The sequence below is a fragment of the Poecilia reticulata genome, linkage group LG6 (genome assembly GCF_000633615.1).
Source record: "Poecilia reticulata strain Guanapo linkage group LG6, Guppy_female_1.0+MT, whole genome shotgun sequence".
Lineage (NCBI taxonomy): Eukaryota > Metazoa > Chordata > Actinopteri > Cyprinodontiformes > Poeciliidae > Poecilia > Poecilia reticulata.
In genome coordinates this window covers 4682379-4699048 of record NC_024336.1, presented here as the reverse complement: position 1 = coordinate 4699048, position 16670 = coordinate 4682379, and the positions used below count along the sequence as shown (strand labels likewise).

Sequence of the window (16670 nt, the reverse complement as noted above, 5' to 3'; positions counted from 1 at the left end):
GGTATCGGCAACAAGAGCCAATGATCGCCGATCACCGATCATGCACTTTTTCACGAAAATCGGCCCGATTATGATCGGTGACCGATCGATCGGCACACCTCTAGTAATCACATCAAATACTGAATGGTCACTATGTACAGGCTCTGACTGTACATAGTGACTTATGTGGCTGCAACAAGACTGCTGCAATTTTTTTGAATACTTTTAACAAACACTTTTATCATTATGCCAATACATTCCACAAAATCTGATGACAGTCTTGGTCCTTTTTCTGTCCTTTCTTCCTGGTGTGTTTTGTACTGCCTTGCCTGAGGCCGAGTCCTAAAGCTGTGTGCTGTCTCCACAGCTACATGTACTGGACAGAGTGGGGTGGTCGCCCCCGCATAGCCAGAGCCTACATGGACGGCAACACCATCAGTACATTAGTGGATAAGGTGGGCCGTGCCAATGGACTGACTATTGATTATGTGGAGCATCGACTTTACTGGACTGATTTGGACACGTGTATGATTGAAAGCACCAACATGCAAGGTTTGTTTTCACACATCAGTCATCATTAATGGAGCAGCTGAGCTCGGCCCATTCCTCTGTAACACAACTGTACTCTGCAAGCTGCATACAGTGCTGACAAAAAGTATTTGTCAGATTTAAATGTTTTACATCACTGAATGATGCTCAGTGATGCTCCTCGGCAGAGGAGCAGACTTTAAGATTGTTGAGCAAAAACCAGTTCATAGTGAAATGGTTTTTTCATAACAATGCTTTGAAATGAAACCAAATGGTTTAACTGCAGCACATAAAGAAGAAGAATGATTGTCAATTTTATTTTATGGCCAACGTGAATATCAGACTAAGATAAAGTAAATACAAGATGCGGTTGTCATGTGATGATTTCATTCATAAAGGGAATAAGAGTTATGCAAAACCAACCTGGCCCTTTGTGAAAAAAATAATTCCCTTCTTTGTAAATCATAATTTAAATGTCTATGGGGGAATTTTTCTGCCATAATTCGAGAGTACATATTTTCAGTTTGAAAGCAGGACTACATGTCTTTTGTTCTCAAAACTTTTAATACTTTTGCTTACATTTTCATTTTGAAAGCAGGACTTCATGTCTTTCTTCTCAAAACTTTCTCCTCGCGCTCTTGCAGAACTCTGCTCCCTTACAAAACATTTTCTGCTTGCTTTTGGAACCGCCTATTGGCACAGTCGCCTGACAACCTCTCAGCCAATAGAATGGAAGTTCTGTACTGGATGCGTTTGTTTCCTTCTAGCGGGTGTGCCTGTGTGGCTACTATCGATTATAGCAACCTGCACCACCCACTGGACGTAGCGAGTTGGTTGGGTGAACAAATTCCTGCCTAATCTCAGTAGCACACTGCTGGCGAATGTTTAGTGTAGCATGGAGCAGAAAGCTGAGGCTGTTGTTTCTCCCAGGCGATGGTGCATTTTTTGTTCCAGAAGCAAGCAGATAATGTTTCGTAAGCGAGCAGAGAATCTGAGCGCAGACTATGTCTGAGCACGAGGAGAAGTTTTGAGTACAAAAGACATCCTGCTAAATCCTGCTTTCAAACTGAAAGTACATGCACTTGGATTATGGCAGAAAAATTCCTCCATGAACGTCATTAACCACATTTTTGGAAAACTGAGATCTGCTTCAGTAGCCAGATCCACTGCTTACTCCCAGAACCGGGCTGACAGCATTAATGTATGATTGGTCCTCCAGGCCTTCAGAGGGAGATTATCGTGGATGACCTTCCTCACCCCTTCGGACTCACTCTGTATAGGGACTTCATATACTGGACAGATTTCAACCTGCGCAGCATTGAACGGGCTGACAAACGCAACGGGTTGAACCGCACCGTTGTCCTGCAGGTACTGAACAAGTTGGAAGCCATTTTGGAGAGTTCTAAAACTTGAATTGTTATCAATTATTAGACAGAGTTGCTGACCTTGTTTCCACCACACTTGTTTCCATCTCAGGGTCAGCTGGAGCTGATGCTGGACATCCTGGTGTTCCACTCCTCCCGTCAGGATGGGACCAATGAATGCTCACAGAACAATGGGAACTGTGGCCATCTCTGCCTGGCCACTCCTGCTGGGGCTCAGTGCCGCTGCGCCTTCCACTACACCCTCAACCCTGATGGGAGAAACTGTAGCTGTAAGTACAAGGAGGCAAGGATTTTTAAAAAATAAACAGTACATTTCACACAGCAGTGTGGCTTCATCTTAAATAGTGCAAAAAAAAAGCAAATGATAAATATGTATATAATATTTCTTAGACTTTCTGGTGCTCCTCGGCAGACTCAAGCTGATGATTGTTGAGCAAAAATCAGTTAATAGAGAAATGGTTTTAGCATAACAATGCTTTGAAATGAAGTCAAATGGTTTGACTTCATTTCAAACCATTTGAAATGAAGTCAAATGGTTGACTTCATTTGACTTCATTAAATGAAGTCAACCATTTATGAAGAATTCTTCTTCTTCTTCTTCATAAAGAAGAAGAAGAATGAATTCTTCATAAAGAAGAATAATAATTCTTCTTTATGTTAAAAAGAATTATTCTTCTTCACATAAAGAAGAAGAATAATTGTCAGTTTTATTTTATGGCCAAAATGTTTTACTTTTTAAAACTTCTAAGTTTTTTAAAGATGTGAAAATTTGTTCTTAATCATGTTTTATGTTGCTATCAAGTGTGTATGTGCGTGCGTGTATGTATGTATGTCATATAACTGATGTGTAATGTGATCAGCCTCTATTTAGGGATAGTTTCTGCATACTTATCCATAGTTCAGGAAAATCAAACCTCTGCAGAATGTAGACAAATTTATCTCTTTAGTTCCAATATGGACAGGTGTTCTGCTCTGCCATGTTGTTTTAACCAATTCACATTGAGCAAAGTCTAACTCTTGTTTTCAAAGATGGACCCTAATGCTCTCTTGCTGGTATCCTCCTGTTCATCTCTTGACAAAGATCTCCTTTCCGTCTCTGTCTGCAGCTCCTTCAAGTTTCTTGCTCTTTAGCCAGAGGGCCAGCATTAGCAGGATGGTGTTAGGAGACCAGAGTCCGGACATAATCCTTCCCATTCATGTTATGAGGAACGTCCGAGCTGTGAGCTACGAGCCGCTGGAGCACCTGGTCTATTGGCTGGATGGACGGCAGAACATACGAAGGGCCAGAGATGATGGCACCATGGTAACACACCTACAAGAAGAGCTGTTAGCAACCCTGACAATGAAACTGTTGCTGAAGTTTTATATGACTAAAATGTTGGTGTTGTGTCCTTTCGGTGGTCATCTTTAGTCTTCAATCATAGTTAGCAGTCCTGCTCAACAAGTGGACAACCAGCTTCATGACCTGAGCCTTGACCCCTACAGTCGCCACATTTACTGGACCTGTGAGACCACCAACACCATCACAGTTCAGAAGATGGACGGTCACATCGTTGGTGTGGTTGTCAAGGATGATACTGATAAGCCAAGAGCCATCGTGGTCAACGCAGAAAAAGGGTAACGTTTGTTGTAGTGAACACACCGCAGCACGTCAGAGTGACGGAGAGCCACACGAGTTTAAGGTTTACCCTTCTCCACAGGTACATGTACTTCACTACTGTACAGGAGCATTCTGCTAAGATTGAAGGAGCGAGTCTGGATGGAACAGAGAGAGAGTCCTTGTTCTCCACTGGTCTGATTAGACCTGTAGCTCTGGCTCTGGACAACAAGCTGGGAAAGCTGTTCTGGGTTGATGCTGACCTCAAACGCATCGAGAGCAGTGACCTGACAGGTGAGTAATCATTTGCATAGAGTATTATTTTCCCGTGTTTTTATTGTCATTCAAGATAATCACTGGTTACTGTTACTGGTGCATAAAAAAACCTATTTAATTTAATATAAAAACAAGCAGGGGATGATCCACATCAGCAGATGATCTTCTGTCTCATATTATACAGTCAAGACATTGTGACAGTTTTCATAAATATGCAAAAAAAAAAATCATTTTATATTGTGACACTATGAGGTAATGTTTTTTGGCTGTTTGTTATTTTCTGTTTTCATCACTTTGAAGTTCCTTATTGCTGAAATTATCTATATAAATGAACTTACCTTGTCACTGTTCAAAGTGAAAAAATAAGCCATCACTAAATTACATTTCTTGTTTTCTTTCAGGGGCCAATCGCATTGTCCTGCAGGATTCCAACATCCTCCAGCCGATGGGGCTGACAGTTCTGGGGGATCATCTCTACTGGATTGACCGGCAGCAGCAGATGATCGAAAGGGTAGATAAACTGACTGGAGAGTTCCGCACACGCATTCAGGGACGGATATCATACCTGACATCTATACACGCAGCATGGGAGATGAACCCATCAGAATTTGGTAGAGATCTAATGCTCTTTGTTATTATTCATCAGCTTCTCTTTGCACACTTCATCAGACTGATGTAATGATAAATGCCTATGTTGTTTCTTCTACCCAGCATCCCACCCTTGTTCCCGAGACAATGGAGGCTGTTCTCACATCTGCATTGCAAAGGGTGATGGAACATCAACCTGTTCCTGTCCCATGCATCTGGTTTTACTGCAAGACCTGCTGCATTGTGGAGGTAAACCTCACACCACCACAGCAGTACTGAAGGACAAAACAAGTACCGGTGTTGAGAGAAAATATGGAGAGAAATATTGGCCATACTGAGGAAATCCACTGTTACACTGCCCTGGAAAAGAGTTGATGCCTATTGAATTTTACCACATTTTATTACAATACCACTATTAATATATCTGTATCGCATTGTGATTTTATGTGACAGACCAACACAACATTGTGCATAACTGAAGTAAAATGGAAAATATGAAAGGATTTTGACATGGGTGCCCCTAAATATACAACCAATTGAGGGAGGTTGCATCGGATGTAGCATACAGCCATCCTCCTCTACCCACATTTGAAATACTTTTGAGAGCCTGATGATATTTAATTATTTATCTGTGCAAACCACTGGCGCCAGCATTCTGCATACAATCATTTGATTATCAAAAGACTGCTAAAATGAGCTACAGCAGTGTACTAACTTAACCTTGTAACATTTACTGCAGACTGAACAGTAACATTCAAGGCTTAAACTGTAAACATTAGTTACTCACCAGCCTCATCAGCTCCTTTCCTGCCCAAAAGGCATATAACTTATTAGCATTATTTACGCAAATTTTCAACATCTTATAGTTAATCAGAAGAGAGTAAAAGTGCCAAACTTTTTTCCATTCACAATAAGTCCAAAGGCTACAAAGGCTTTGTTGTTTTTGCTGGTCTTTTCCTGCTGGCTACCGTCACTCAGTTTACTCTCCTCTGCTAACGTTTCCTGTTTTCACTGTCAAACTTCTCCATCTCTCCTCCTCTGTCATCTCTGCACACCGATGTGCCTGTGTAGGGTGAAGCTATTTGCCAAAAAAAGAATGGGCAAGAGTTTCAGCTTCTGAACTAAAAAAACATTTTTTATCTGAACACACAAACCTTTTGTTCACATACTTATTAATAAAAAAGTGGTGAAAACTCTGCATCATTCTCATTAATCTTCAGTTACACACTACATTGTGTTGGTTTGGTTTGTGGTTGTAAAAACGGAAAAAAGTCCAAGATGTCTTAAAACATTTGCCAGATACTGGACAAAATGTATCTTGTGCATGTTCAGTGTCTTCTCTTAGCTTTTGGTTTTACTAACTTCATCTCCTGCTGCCTCTTCATCCGCTTCAGAACCCCCCACCTGCTCCACAGAGCAGTTCACCTGCTCCACGGGAGAAATTGGCTGTATCCCCATGGCCTGGCGTTGTGATGGCTTCCCAGAGTGTGATGACGGCAGCGACGAAGTGCACTGCCCCATCTGCTCTGCCTTCCAGTTCCAGTGTGATGAAGGAAGCTGCATTGATGCTCAGAAACGATGTGATGGAGAACCTGACTGTCCTGATAAGTCTGATGAGCATGAATGCGACAGTACGTTCACACTCCAACACTCATCGCCTGCAGCTGACCTGTAGTATTTCTCCTGTAAGAGTGTTGTTTGAAAACTTTCTCCTCTAACTTCGTTTTTATTGTTATTTTTTCATCATTTTTGATTAATTGATTATTCTGAATTATTACATTACCTCCCAAAAACATCCATCCATTTTCTTGCACCCTTGTCCCTTAGTGGGGTCGGGAGGGTTGCTGGTACCCATCGCCAGCTAACATTCCGGGCGAGAGGCGGGGTCGCCAGTCTGTCGCAGGGCAACACAGAGACACACAGGACAAACAACCATGCACACACACACTCACACCTAAGGGCAATGTAGACAGGCCAATTAACCTGACAGTCATGTTTTTGGACTGTGGGAGGAAGCCGGAGTACCCGGAGAAAAYCCACTCATGCACAGGGAGAACATGCAAACAACATGCAAACAACATGCAGAAAGACTGGGGCTGGGAATCGAACCCAGAACCTTCTTGCTGCAAGGCAACAGCTCTACCAACTGCGCCACTGTGCTGCCCCCTCCCAAAAACATTTTTCTAATTTTCTTTTCACAAAAACGCTTTCCTTCCCTTTGCATCGTACAAAGTAAAATCCACACTGGTTAAAGTCTCAACTGTAACATGACAAAATAAACAAAATGAAGCCTTTATTGTTCAAGTATTTGAAAAATAATTAACCTGAGTATTCTGAATATTAAATCTCATTAGGCTGAACTGTAATTACACAAAAACAGTTTAGTCATAGTTTAGTTTTAGCTCAAAACAAAATTATGAGATTTGCAGTGTAGTTCTACTTAGAAGTAGAAATTTAGACATTTAAAGACTACAAGAAGAAATCTGGAAAATGTTTTCTATTCATCTTCCATGAATTCTATATATATATCTCTTCAATAAATCTATGTTTATCTCGCTCCCTCTAGCTATCATGTTAGTCTTTCCTTTCCAAGTTCGGTCTGATACAGTCAGAAGGTTTCATGCCCTGTTGCATGTGAGCATCGACAAGAAGCCCTTAGACCAGGGGTCTCAAACTCAATTTACCCGGGGGCCGCTGGAGGCAGAGTCTGGGTCACATAAAGAATTCCACAAAAACATTTWAAAAATATCCTCAAATATCATCAACATTTAATTATTTCTCCAGTACATGAACTGCAGGCTTTGGCTTTGACAAAGACATGATGAGGGGGTGACAAAATTTAGAGTGCGTTCACACTGTAGCCTGAAGTGACCCAATTCCAATTTTTTGTCAAATCGGATTTTTTTTGCCAGGCCGTTCACACTGGCACACATATGAGACCTGTATGTGTTCTGCAGTCTGAACGGGCAAACGACCTGAAAGTGTCCCTCATGCGCAGTAGAGGGCACAATAGCGTCAGCGTTCTCAGTGTTCTGCCTACTGCCATAAAAAGAAGTGCTCAGTGTTTGCRGAAGTAAACATGGAGGCTAACGGTGGAGCTTAGCTTACATATTTGAAGCTGTTGTCCAACCGGAGCAGCATATTAACAACTTAATCCTCATTATAGTCCGTCATAGTTATTTTTCTTCCAACTTGCGCGTATCAGGACGCAGAATTTGTTGAGTATCAGTGACGTTCAGTTCGGATGAATGCGACCTCGACGTTAGGTCGCATTTGAATTGGATACTTATCGGATAKGGGTCGCATTCGAAAATAATCCGACCTGTGCTGTTCAGACTGTCATGAAAAGATCAGCTACTGGTCGCATTACATCAAAACAAAACAAAAAAAAAAGGGTCACTTTGTTCTGCAGTGCGAACGCATCCTAAGTTTATTCCACTTGGCGTCGCTCTTGTTCTACGTTTTATAGAAGTCTTTAGCCAGCTAGCAACATATGGAGAACGTCTCTACGCGTGACGTCTTTACCGCTTCTACTTGTCACAACAGCGTGGCGGATGACTAGCAGCCCGGTAGCAGTCGCCCTTCTCTGCGTTTGATCRTGGCATTTGTTAATGGTAGAAAGTACCGGAATGGCGACTGCAGGGAAGGGCAACTGGTACCGAACTGTTCCATCATCCGCCGCACTATTGTTACAAGCATAGTGTGCATGAAGTCAGTGTAGCTTAGCCTAGCACCGAATGTCAGCCTTGATGAGGAACGGCGGGCGGGACTTCCTTAAGAGGTCGCTCACCCTGTGGGCCGCACTAATATTATACTTTCATATCACGGTGGGGGCCACGAGACATCGTCCTGCGGGCCGCGAGAATGAGACCTCTGCCTTAGACTATATCTGCTTGTACCTTCACCATATGCAGGGCTTAAAGAGCTCCGGCCGGAGGCCGGATTTCCGGCTTTTGACCAAACGGTCCGCCTCAACCAAACTGTAGTCTCCGGGCTTAAAGAGCTCCGTCTACAAAGATGTCTGCCAATCAGAGTTCTAGCTCCCGTGTTCTTGACCAATGACTGTAAAACGGTTTGTAGAAAAGAAGCGCTTGCGTTCGGTTCAGCGGTTAAATCAAATGCGATATGAAAGAAGATGGAGTTTGTCTCACCCGGTAAAGAAACACGTTTACTTGAGAAAGGAATTAAAAACAAGTGGCGCTGGGCATGGCTAGAGGAAAGGGGACAAGCGGGAAGTTGGCGGAAAGTTTTACAACAGGGGCGCTGGGATTCCTTTGGGGGGCGTTTGGTCGAAGGTAAACTTTACACCTTACAATTACAACAATACCAGTTTAGACTTTGAGCAACTTGCTAAAACTGTATTTTGTAGCGTTCATTTTATAGCGTTAATACCGGAGGTGTAAGTATGAAACGGGTGTGATAGAAGAACGGTACGGCAGCACTTTTAAATTTCAATAATCAGAATGCAGAAATTGTTTCCGTTCTTTAAAAAGGTTTATGTCAGTCTRCCTTTTCCCAATCGATACGCTTCCCGACCGCCCTGCACCTTAGGGGCTTTAAAAAAAACCGCGCACATTGCGCAAAACTCTGAAACAGGAAAAGCGGGACAGAAAACGGACCGACGAACTAGATGTGGATTTTGGCATAAAAACAGAGAATCCGACACTGAACAGTGGAAAATCAACACATGATGTGAAACACATGATGATTAGGCAGCGCAGCAGGTGATGAGTGAAGATTACTGATGGTCAATAAACGATCAAATAAATGTAGCAACAGGAAAGAAACTAAAGTGGACATAACAATAATCCAAGAGATAATAATACTAATCAAAGGAAACTAAATGGAAATGAATGAAGAACAAAATGCAAGAATAAACTAAGAAACTAAAGTAAATACAGAGGAATAAACTGGTATGGCAAGACCTTTCGAGCAATAATTAATACAGAGGCAAGAATAAACAGACACTATTTCCAGATAAAAGGTAAAATAATATTGTTGAAGTGCCATGGGTTTGTTGAGACCATATCTAGTACTGGGAATAAATATATCTTACAGACCATAACAGTAACAAACTTATCACTTATTTATGTTTTTAACTAGATTTGATATATTTATTTCTTCAATAAGAAGAAATAAATATATTCTTCTTATTCAAGAATAAGAAGAATATATTTATTCTTCTTGACATTATTCATTATTCATGAATAATGTCATGAATAACACTGACATTATTCATGTCAGTGTTAATGTCATGAGGCTGATGACTCCATGACACTTTCAATTTGACTCATTAGGATTTGATTAAGAACCAGATTTGTTCTTTGTAATTTCTGTCCAGTAAAACTATTATCTATAAATCAATAGACAGGTCTATATAAAGATATAATCCATGTTTCTGTCTCATATTTGTAAGGCATTAAAAGGACCTGGAACTTTAGTTTTTCCACTGAAAGCTCTGGTTTGCACAATAAATGCCATGTGTGTGAAATTTTATGGATGATACTCTGATGTCCCATTCTCCTGAAGGCAGCACAGACCTGCACCACCAGAAACTGACAAACACTGAAGAGAAGAAGAGTTATGATTAATGTAGTTACAGTTCTATCCATGTTTTAATGTTGCAGAGCTCAGTCGTTTTGCAAATAGTTCAAAGTTTAAACTGGCATGTTGAACATCTATTATCTGGTCGTTTTGTGGAATATTTAACAACTAGAAAATGGAAAAGAATAAGAATATTTTTCCGCTCTGATTGGCTGCTGTTAGGCCTACAGATTTTATCTTGAATGTTCATTGCATTTTTCAGACACCTGTGAAAATAATTTCTATTCCCATKACTTTTTTGTTCTCTGGGAAATTATCTTGATGATAAATACAGAAACAAGCATAAAAATCAAAACATCTACAATAGTGATAGTAATATTAATGATAAAATAATTGTCAGTGCAAAGTAGCCTGCAAATTCTTTGTTGGGGGGCAGWGAGGGACCTGGATAAAGGCTAGGGGGGCGCTGGCCCGAAAAAGGTTGAGAAACACTGATTTAGTTGGTAATGTTGCATGATCTAAATTACTTGCAAAAACATTGACTGATAGGACTCTTATTTAATGTTGAGGGATTTTTGCATGTAAGGCAAATTTTTGGGCACAGACATTTTACATTTTTTTTTTAAATGTACTGAAGTCTTATTTAAGTTTGAGTGTTTAGCTTCTTTATTGTTAGAAGCAATTGTTTGCACTATTCAAAGACACTTTTTCTTAAACTGTGGCAATAGCAATGGTATAGTTCATTTCTATCATCACTATAAGTTTCAGGCTCAGGATTTTTTTTTACTTTAAGCCCTGCATATGTACCAGGAGTAGGAGAGTAATTCCTGCTGCTGGGTTCAGGAGAGCAAACTGCTGACATCCAAATGAAATTCAGCAAGTTTAAAACCGCAGATATGATGCCTGATGGTGCGGTGTCTGTCTGGCAAGAGCGTTTGTTCGCCGCGTGAGAACGCCGGTAACAATAAGCGGTGTGACTTAAATCGATAACATTAACTGTGAACACCTTCACTTACTACTTATTACTACATTGAGGCGGACGGTCTCATTGGATGGGAAGGCGCCCCCTACTGGACAATTGTAGGAGAAACGTTCTGTRAAAAGTAATGTTCAGACACAAACTTCATGTGTACTTGTAAATTTTTTAGGTCTTAAGTATGTCCAAACATTTCGCCTGTGGTAGGGATTTACCTTCTACACCTGAAATAGCTTTGAAGTGTGGACTTTGTGGTTCTGAGAGCCTGGATCCAGTTCTCCTTTGGACCTACCTGTCCTCCTGTCTTTTAGCTGTCTGCCCTCCCAACCAGTTCCGCTGTGGGGACAACCATTGCATCACTAAGAAACAGCAATGTGACAATTACTCAGACTGTCTGGATGGCTCTGATGAGCTGGCTTGTGGTAAATATTTCTACATTGCAGCAGCAGTTTCTCTCATCACATTATTCATGTCATATTCACTCCTGTAATGTACATATCCCTCTTTTTTTCCTGTGCAGATTATATTTCTCCATCCTCAAGCTTCATTCCCAGTAATGAAACCACCAACCCCATTGGCCCAGTCATTGCCATCATTCTGCTCATGTTTGTGATGGGAGGAGCGTGCTTTGTCTGYCAGCGTGTGGTGTGTCGGCGCTACAAGGGTCCTAACGGGAGCTTTCCTCATGAGTACATCAGTGGGACGCCCCACGTGCCTCTCAACTTCATCACCCCCAGCAGCTCCCAACATGGCACCTACCAAGGTGGGATCAGTTTGTCAGCTGCAGTGTTGTGACTTGTTCTCCATCAGCAGTTATGCTGGGCCTTAATAAATGATACGTGTGTGCAGGGATCTCCTGTGGAAAGTCCACCCTGAGCTCAGTCAGCCTGATGGGCAGCAGCAGCAGCGGAGCCCCTCTCTACGACAGGAACCATGTGACTGGAGCTTCATCCAGCAGCTCCTCGTCTACCAAAGGAGCCTTCTACCCAAAGGTACACACAGCAGCACTTTGAACCTACATTCCACGCCTCACTTACTTAACATGTCTGTTTTATGATTGCAGATCCTGAACCCTCCTCCATCTCCGGCCACGGATCGGTCTCTTTACAATACAGAGATCTTCTATTCCTCCAACAGTCCATCTACAACCAGATCATACAGGTCACCTACTCAGAATTCAGTGTTCTCACCTTTCCATATCTTCTTCTTCTGGTAGTTATAATGGTGAGGAAAGGAGGCACATTTTGAGGAAATTCATGTCTGTCTTGTCTTGTTAGGACAAACTGCATTGTTTATCCTGGAATCACCATCTTGTTTTTTTTCCCATAACAAAGTACCGACAGGCCATCTTGGAATGACAGTTCAGTTTTCCATGAATTAAATAAATAATAAATCTGAATTTAGATCAGAATGTTATCAGTTGGAGCCGCTCCAAATATTCACAATACTTGATGAGTCTCTATCCATCCATCCATCCATCCATCCATCCATCCATCCATCCATCCATCCATCCATCCATCCATCCATCCATCCATCCATCCATCCATCCATCCATCNCATCCATCCATCCATCCATCCATCCATCCATCCATCCATCCATCCATCCATCCATCCATCCATCCATCCATCCATCCATCCATCCATCCATCCATGAATTTAACTTGCTATGTTTTCCTCCACAGGCCCTACCACCCAGTCCGTGGAGGGGCCCCTCCTACCACCCCCTGCAGCACAGACGTCTGTGACAGCGACTACACCCCCCACCACCCTCCTACGGGCATGCTGCTGTCGGGGGGACGCTGGAAGGCCCCGGGCCACGCCGCTCATGGCAAACCTACTAAATACTACATGGACCTTAACTCAGACTCGGACCCCTACCCTCCACCCCCCACCCCACGTTCTCAGTATATGTCTGCTGAGGAAAGCTGCCCCCCGTCCCCTTCCACTGAACGTTCCTACTTCCACCTGTGTCCTCCTCCTCCCTCCCCCTGCACCGACTCATCATGACCCTCCAACCACCTGGGGGAATCAAAGGGATGAAGTGGACTCACTTCTTTGTTCTGAAATAAACTAATATGCCAACAGTCAGCCTGACGGGTGGAGGGGTGGGGAGGGGCTGTCTCATACCTGCCACTTTATATGAAAAAGATGAAGTGGTGAAGTGCCTTCCTCAAGCTTTAACATTTTTTCCTTTAACTCTTTAGTATGGAAATATGAACTGAGCAGCTGAAGAGACGAGATCACTGAGACTGAATACAAGCCACTGGCCGGGGCCTCTGCTCCTCTTGCCCCTCCTGCCCACTAGGCCCCCTGGCCCTTTTGCCCCAGCATTTCACCACTGTCCTGCTCCTCTGTCAATGTTGGCAGACACGGCAACAGCAGGAAGCATTAGGCTGCTGACAGGAAGTCCACCTGAGTCATATTTTACTGATGGAACACAAACATCGTCCCTTGTGTTTTTCATTCCCTTCTTCTGTCTTTCAATCTTTTTCTGCCCCTCCGTTCCTTCCTCATATCCCTCTATTCTTTCCTTTCTCTCCTTTTCTCCCTTGTGCTCATCCTTCTGTCTTTCCGTGTACGTTTCCTTCTTTTCATCTTTCCATACTTTCCTTCCTTCTTTGCATCTTCTTTCCTCCAGTCCTTTCTTTACTTTCTTGTTTTTGTGAATTCCATATCTAAATTTAATCACGGTGGAAATCTGTTCCTTAAATTCAAGGTGAACTTGAGAATTTACTATTTTAAAATGAACCTGAAGAACTGCTAGAATTAAGTCTGGGATATGTTGATGAGACCTGTTTAGGAGCTTCTGTGAATGTTTTCTGGATGGATGGAAGCAGGTGGATGTCATCACATGATGGGTGGAGGAAGGAGTGAATGGTGGCAGCGGGAGGCGGATGCAGCATCACCACCATCACAGCAGGAACAGCTCCAGCTTTTGTACATAATGTGGAATGAAGTCAGTGAACCTGTCTGTCCCTCTCCTCGTTGTCCTGTTTACCAAAAGTATTTTGCTGCTATTATGTACAGAATCAATCAGATACTATGATATGTAATTACACAGAAATGCCAAAATGATCCACCTGATCATATTGTCATCCTGACAATAGATTATGAAGCTATTTTACACCTAAAAATTATTCCTATAGCATTTTGTCTCATTAGTATATCTGTATGTTAGCTCAGCATGTATTAGCCTGTCTGTCAGTGTTTGCTCTGAGGACATTAGTGTCGCCATGCTGGTGTCTTTATGTTTGTCTCATCACACACAGATCTCAGAATCAGCATCTCAGAGTGCAGCTGTGAGAATCATACTGTGACTCCTCACACAAAACATCCTGCAACTACCAAAGTACGCTTTACTAACAGTTAGCTTCACAGTGACCTTGACTTTTGTCACTTTTTGTAAAAAAGAAGTTATGTTGGAAGAAATCGTCTTATTCATTTTGTTTTCTTCATGGAAAACATTAGCCTCAGTCTAGTAGTTTAGCCACATTGGACACATTCAGACATAATTTACTCCCTCACAGATTTCTTCTGTTTTTGCTTTTCTTTGTCCCTCTAAAATGTTTTACATCATGAAAATTTTAATGTCAGACAAAGATAACCTTTGTAAATACGAGAAGCAGTTTGAGGGTTTCATGTATAAAGAGATAAAAGCTGTCTAAACCAACCTGTCCTGTGGGAAGAGTAGTTGCTCCCTAATGGCCTGTCAGGTGTTGGTGAGACAAGTCATTCATCCTCATCACTGTAGAGGAATCTTGGCCCACTTATCTTTGAAGAAGAGTTTTAATTCGGCCACACTGGAGGGTGTTTGAGCATGGCCAGCCTGTTCAAGGTCATACCTCAAGATTTTTATCAGATTTAAGTCTAAACTTTGTTCAGGCCACTCTAAGACCATTATCTCAGTTTTTGTAGACTAGTTGCTGTGCTTATTCAGATCCATGTCTGGTCTGTTTGCATTACACCTGCTCTTGAGTTGCCTCAGATCAGGGCATAATGTTGGAGCTTTAGATGTATTAGCCTCCTTTTAGTCAGAAAAGTTCTGTAGAAGTGATTTCTTGACAGCCCAGGTCTGACAGTAATTCTACCTGGATGTGGTGAGTGCAGTTAAGCTCAGAAACATGATTTGTCATTGTTCATTTATTACTTAACAAGCTCTCTTCAAATTGTTTTACACCTAATAAATAAAATTACCATTTAAATCAATTTTGTATTTACTCAGCTTATCTCTGTCAGATATTTAAGCTCCTTTATCATCTTAACATTTTTAATGTAAAACAAAAAACTGATGTAAGGCAGATACTTTTTTCACAAAACTYTAAATACTTCACTCTACAAAGGAAAATTATACACTGCTCAAAAAAATAAAGGGAACACTCAAATAACATCCTAGATCTGAATGAATGAAATATAATTGCCAATAATTTCCATCTGTTGTCTATTCCATTTGCACAACAGCAGGGGAAATTGATTGTCAATCAGTGTTGCTTCCTAAGTGGACAGATTGATTTCACAGTAGTTTGATTTACTTGGAGTTATATTGTGTTGTTTAAGCGTTCCCTTTATTTTTTTGAGCAGTGTAGTTTSAGGTGCAATAGATGAAATCAGCAGTCTGCAACTGTCAGGAAGCCATTAGTGAGAAACGAGGCACCATCGTGTCCCAATAAGGAATTTCACCAACATTTCTGAAGTAAAGCAACTTCAGCGCCTCAGCATGAGCTTGATCTAATCCTTTCCTACCCAGAAACATTGAAGCTGCTGCCAGGCKCTGACTGACCTGGTATCAGTTTCTAGCTGCTGCTCCATGTCAGCAGCACAACAAATTTCCTTCAAGGGCTAAAAACCACTGCCAGTAAAATTCTGTACATGTCTCAGCTTTGAATGCTTTGTGTGATTTACAGTGCTGAATTTTTTTGTATCAAAAGCATTTTTATATAATAAAGGTTTTATTTTAAAGAATGTTGTCATCTTTGATTGTGTCACTGCTGAATTGTTGCGTAGATCATAGGAAACTTAAGTAGTTATTTCATCAGTTCTTCTCATTTAATTGTTCAGCAAACAGCATTAAACATACAACACACTGTTTTTCTGGGATCAGTTCACTTAGCATGATTATAAAGATAAAGTATTTCCATTAATCCATTTTCTTATGCTTATTCAGATCAGGTCACAGGAGCCCCAAGTAGAGGGCCCCAGACCTTACTGTCCCAGCCTCTTGTTCCTCAGCCAGATGCTCCTCATCTGCAGTTGAACATTGTTCCCAAGGCCGTTGTCCCTCCAGCGTGTCCCTCTGGGTTTTCTCTCTGGAGTCTCAGGTCTCCCCTAGAGGGCGCTGGTGGGCCGGAGCTGCCGGATTATAGAGCTTTGGAGCTGACGTCACAGCGTATGACCTTTACGTCGCTCTGCGCCATTTTTGGTGTCCACAGACCAAAACAATTCAGAACACCGGTGTTTTCATTGTGTTGCCGACCGCAGTGAAGTTGTTTTCAAGTTGGATACTGGATATTCGCCCTCCGTGGAGGAAGGGACGTTCAGCTCAAGGTTGATCCGATTTATGAACGCTAATTTCGGCCAGCTGTTCTTTACTGGTCCCTCCTCAAGCGCTCGGAGTTTCACATCGGGACCGTCAATTTCCGAACACTCCTGTAAATAAATGCTTTGTCTTGTGACCAACTGATACAAAAAAGTGGTCAGTCATGCTATTACACGAGGCACACTATCCTCTATTAAAATTTTAAGTCATATTCAATTATTTATATAATTTTAAATGTTTTCTTCAGTAGCTTCCAAATCGTGT

The 16670-nt window shown here is 41.8% G+C and overlaps 1 protein-coding gene across 1 annotated transcript in view; it reads left to right on the top strand.

Annotated features, from left to right (window-relative positions):
• Window positions 1-15075, top strand: part of lrp5 (low density lipoprotein receptor-related protein 5) — a 59276-nt gene extending 44201 nt beyond the window's left edge. The window contains exons 16-29 of the mRNA XM_008410912.2: window positions 347-531; window positions 1727-1875; window positions 1984-2161; window positions 2999-3195; window positions 3304-3509; window positions 3593-3783; window positions 4167-4376; window positions 4477-4602; window positions 5748-5984; window positions 11185-11295; window positions 11394-11636; window positions 11723-11865; window positions 11937-12034; window positions 12556-15075. Coding sequence (XP_008409134.1) covers window positions 347-531; window positions 1727-1875; window positions 1984-2161; window positions 2999-3195; window positions 3304-3509; window positions 3593-3783; window positions 4167-4376; window positions 4477-4602; window positions 5748-5984; window positions 11185-11295; window positions 11394-11636; window positions 11723-11865; window positions 11937-12034; window positions 12556-12880 — 2599 coding nt within the window. The 3' untranslated portion in view covers window positions 12881-15075. The remainder of the gene's footprint in view (window positions 1-346; window positions 532-1726; window positions 1876-1983; window positions 2162-2998; window positions 3196-3303; window positions 3510-3592; window positions 3784-4166; window positions 4377-4476; window positions 4603-5747; window positions 5985-11184; window positions 11296-11393; window positions 11637-11722; window positions 11866-11936; window positions 12035-12555) is intronic.
• Window positions 15076-16670: the final 1595 nt, after the last annotated feature.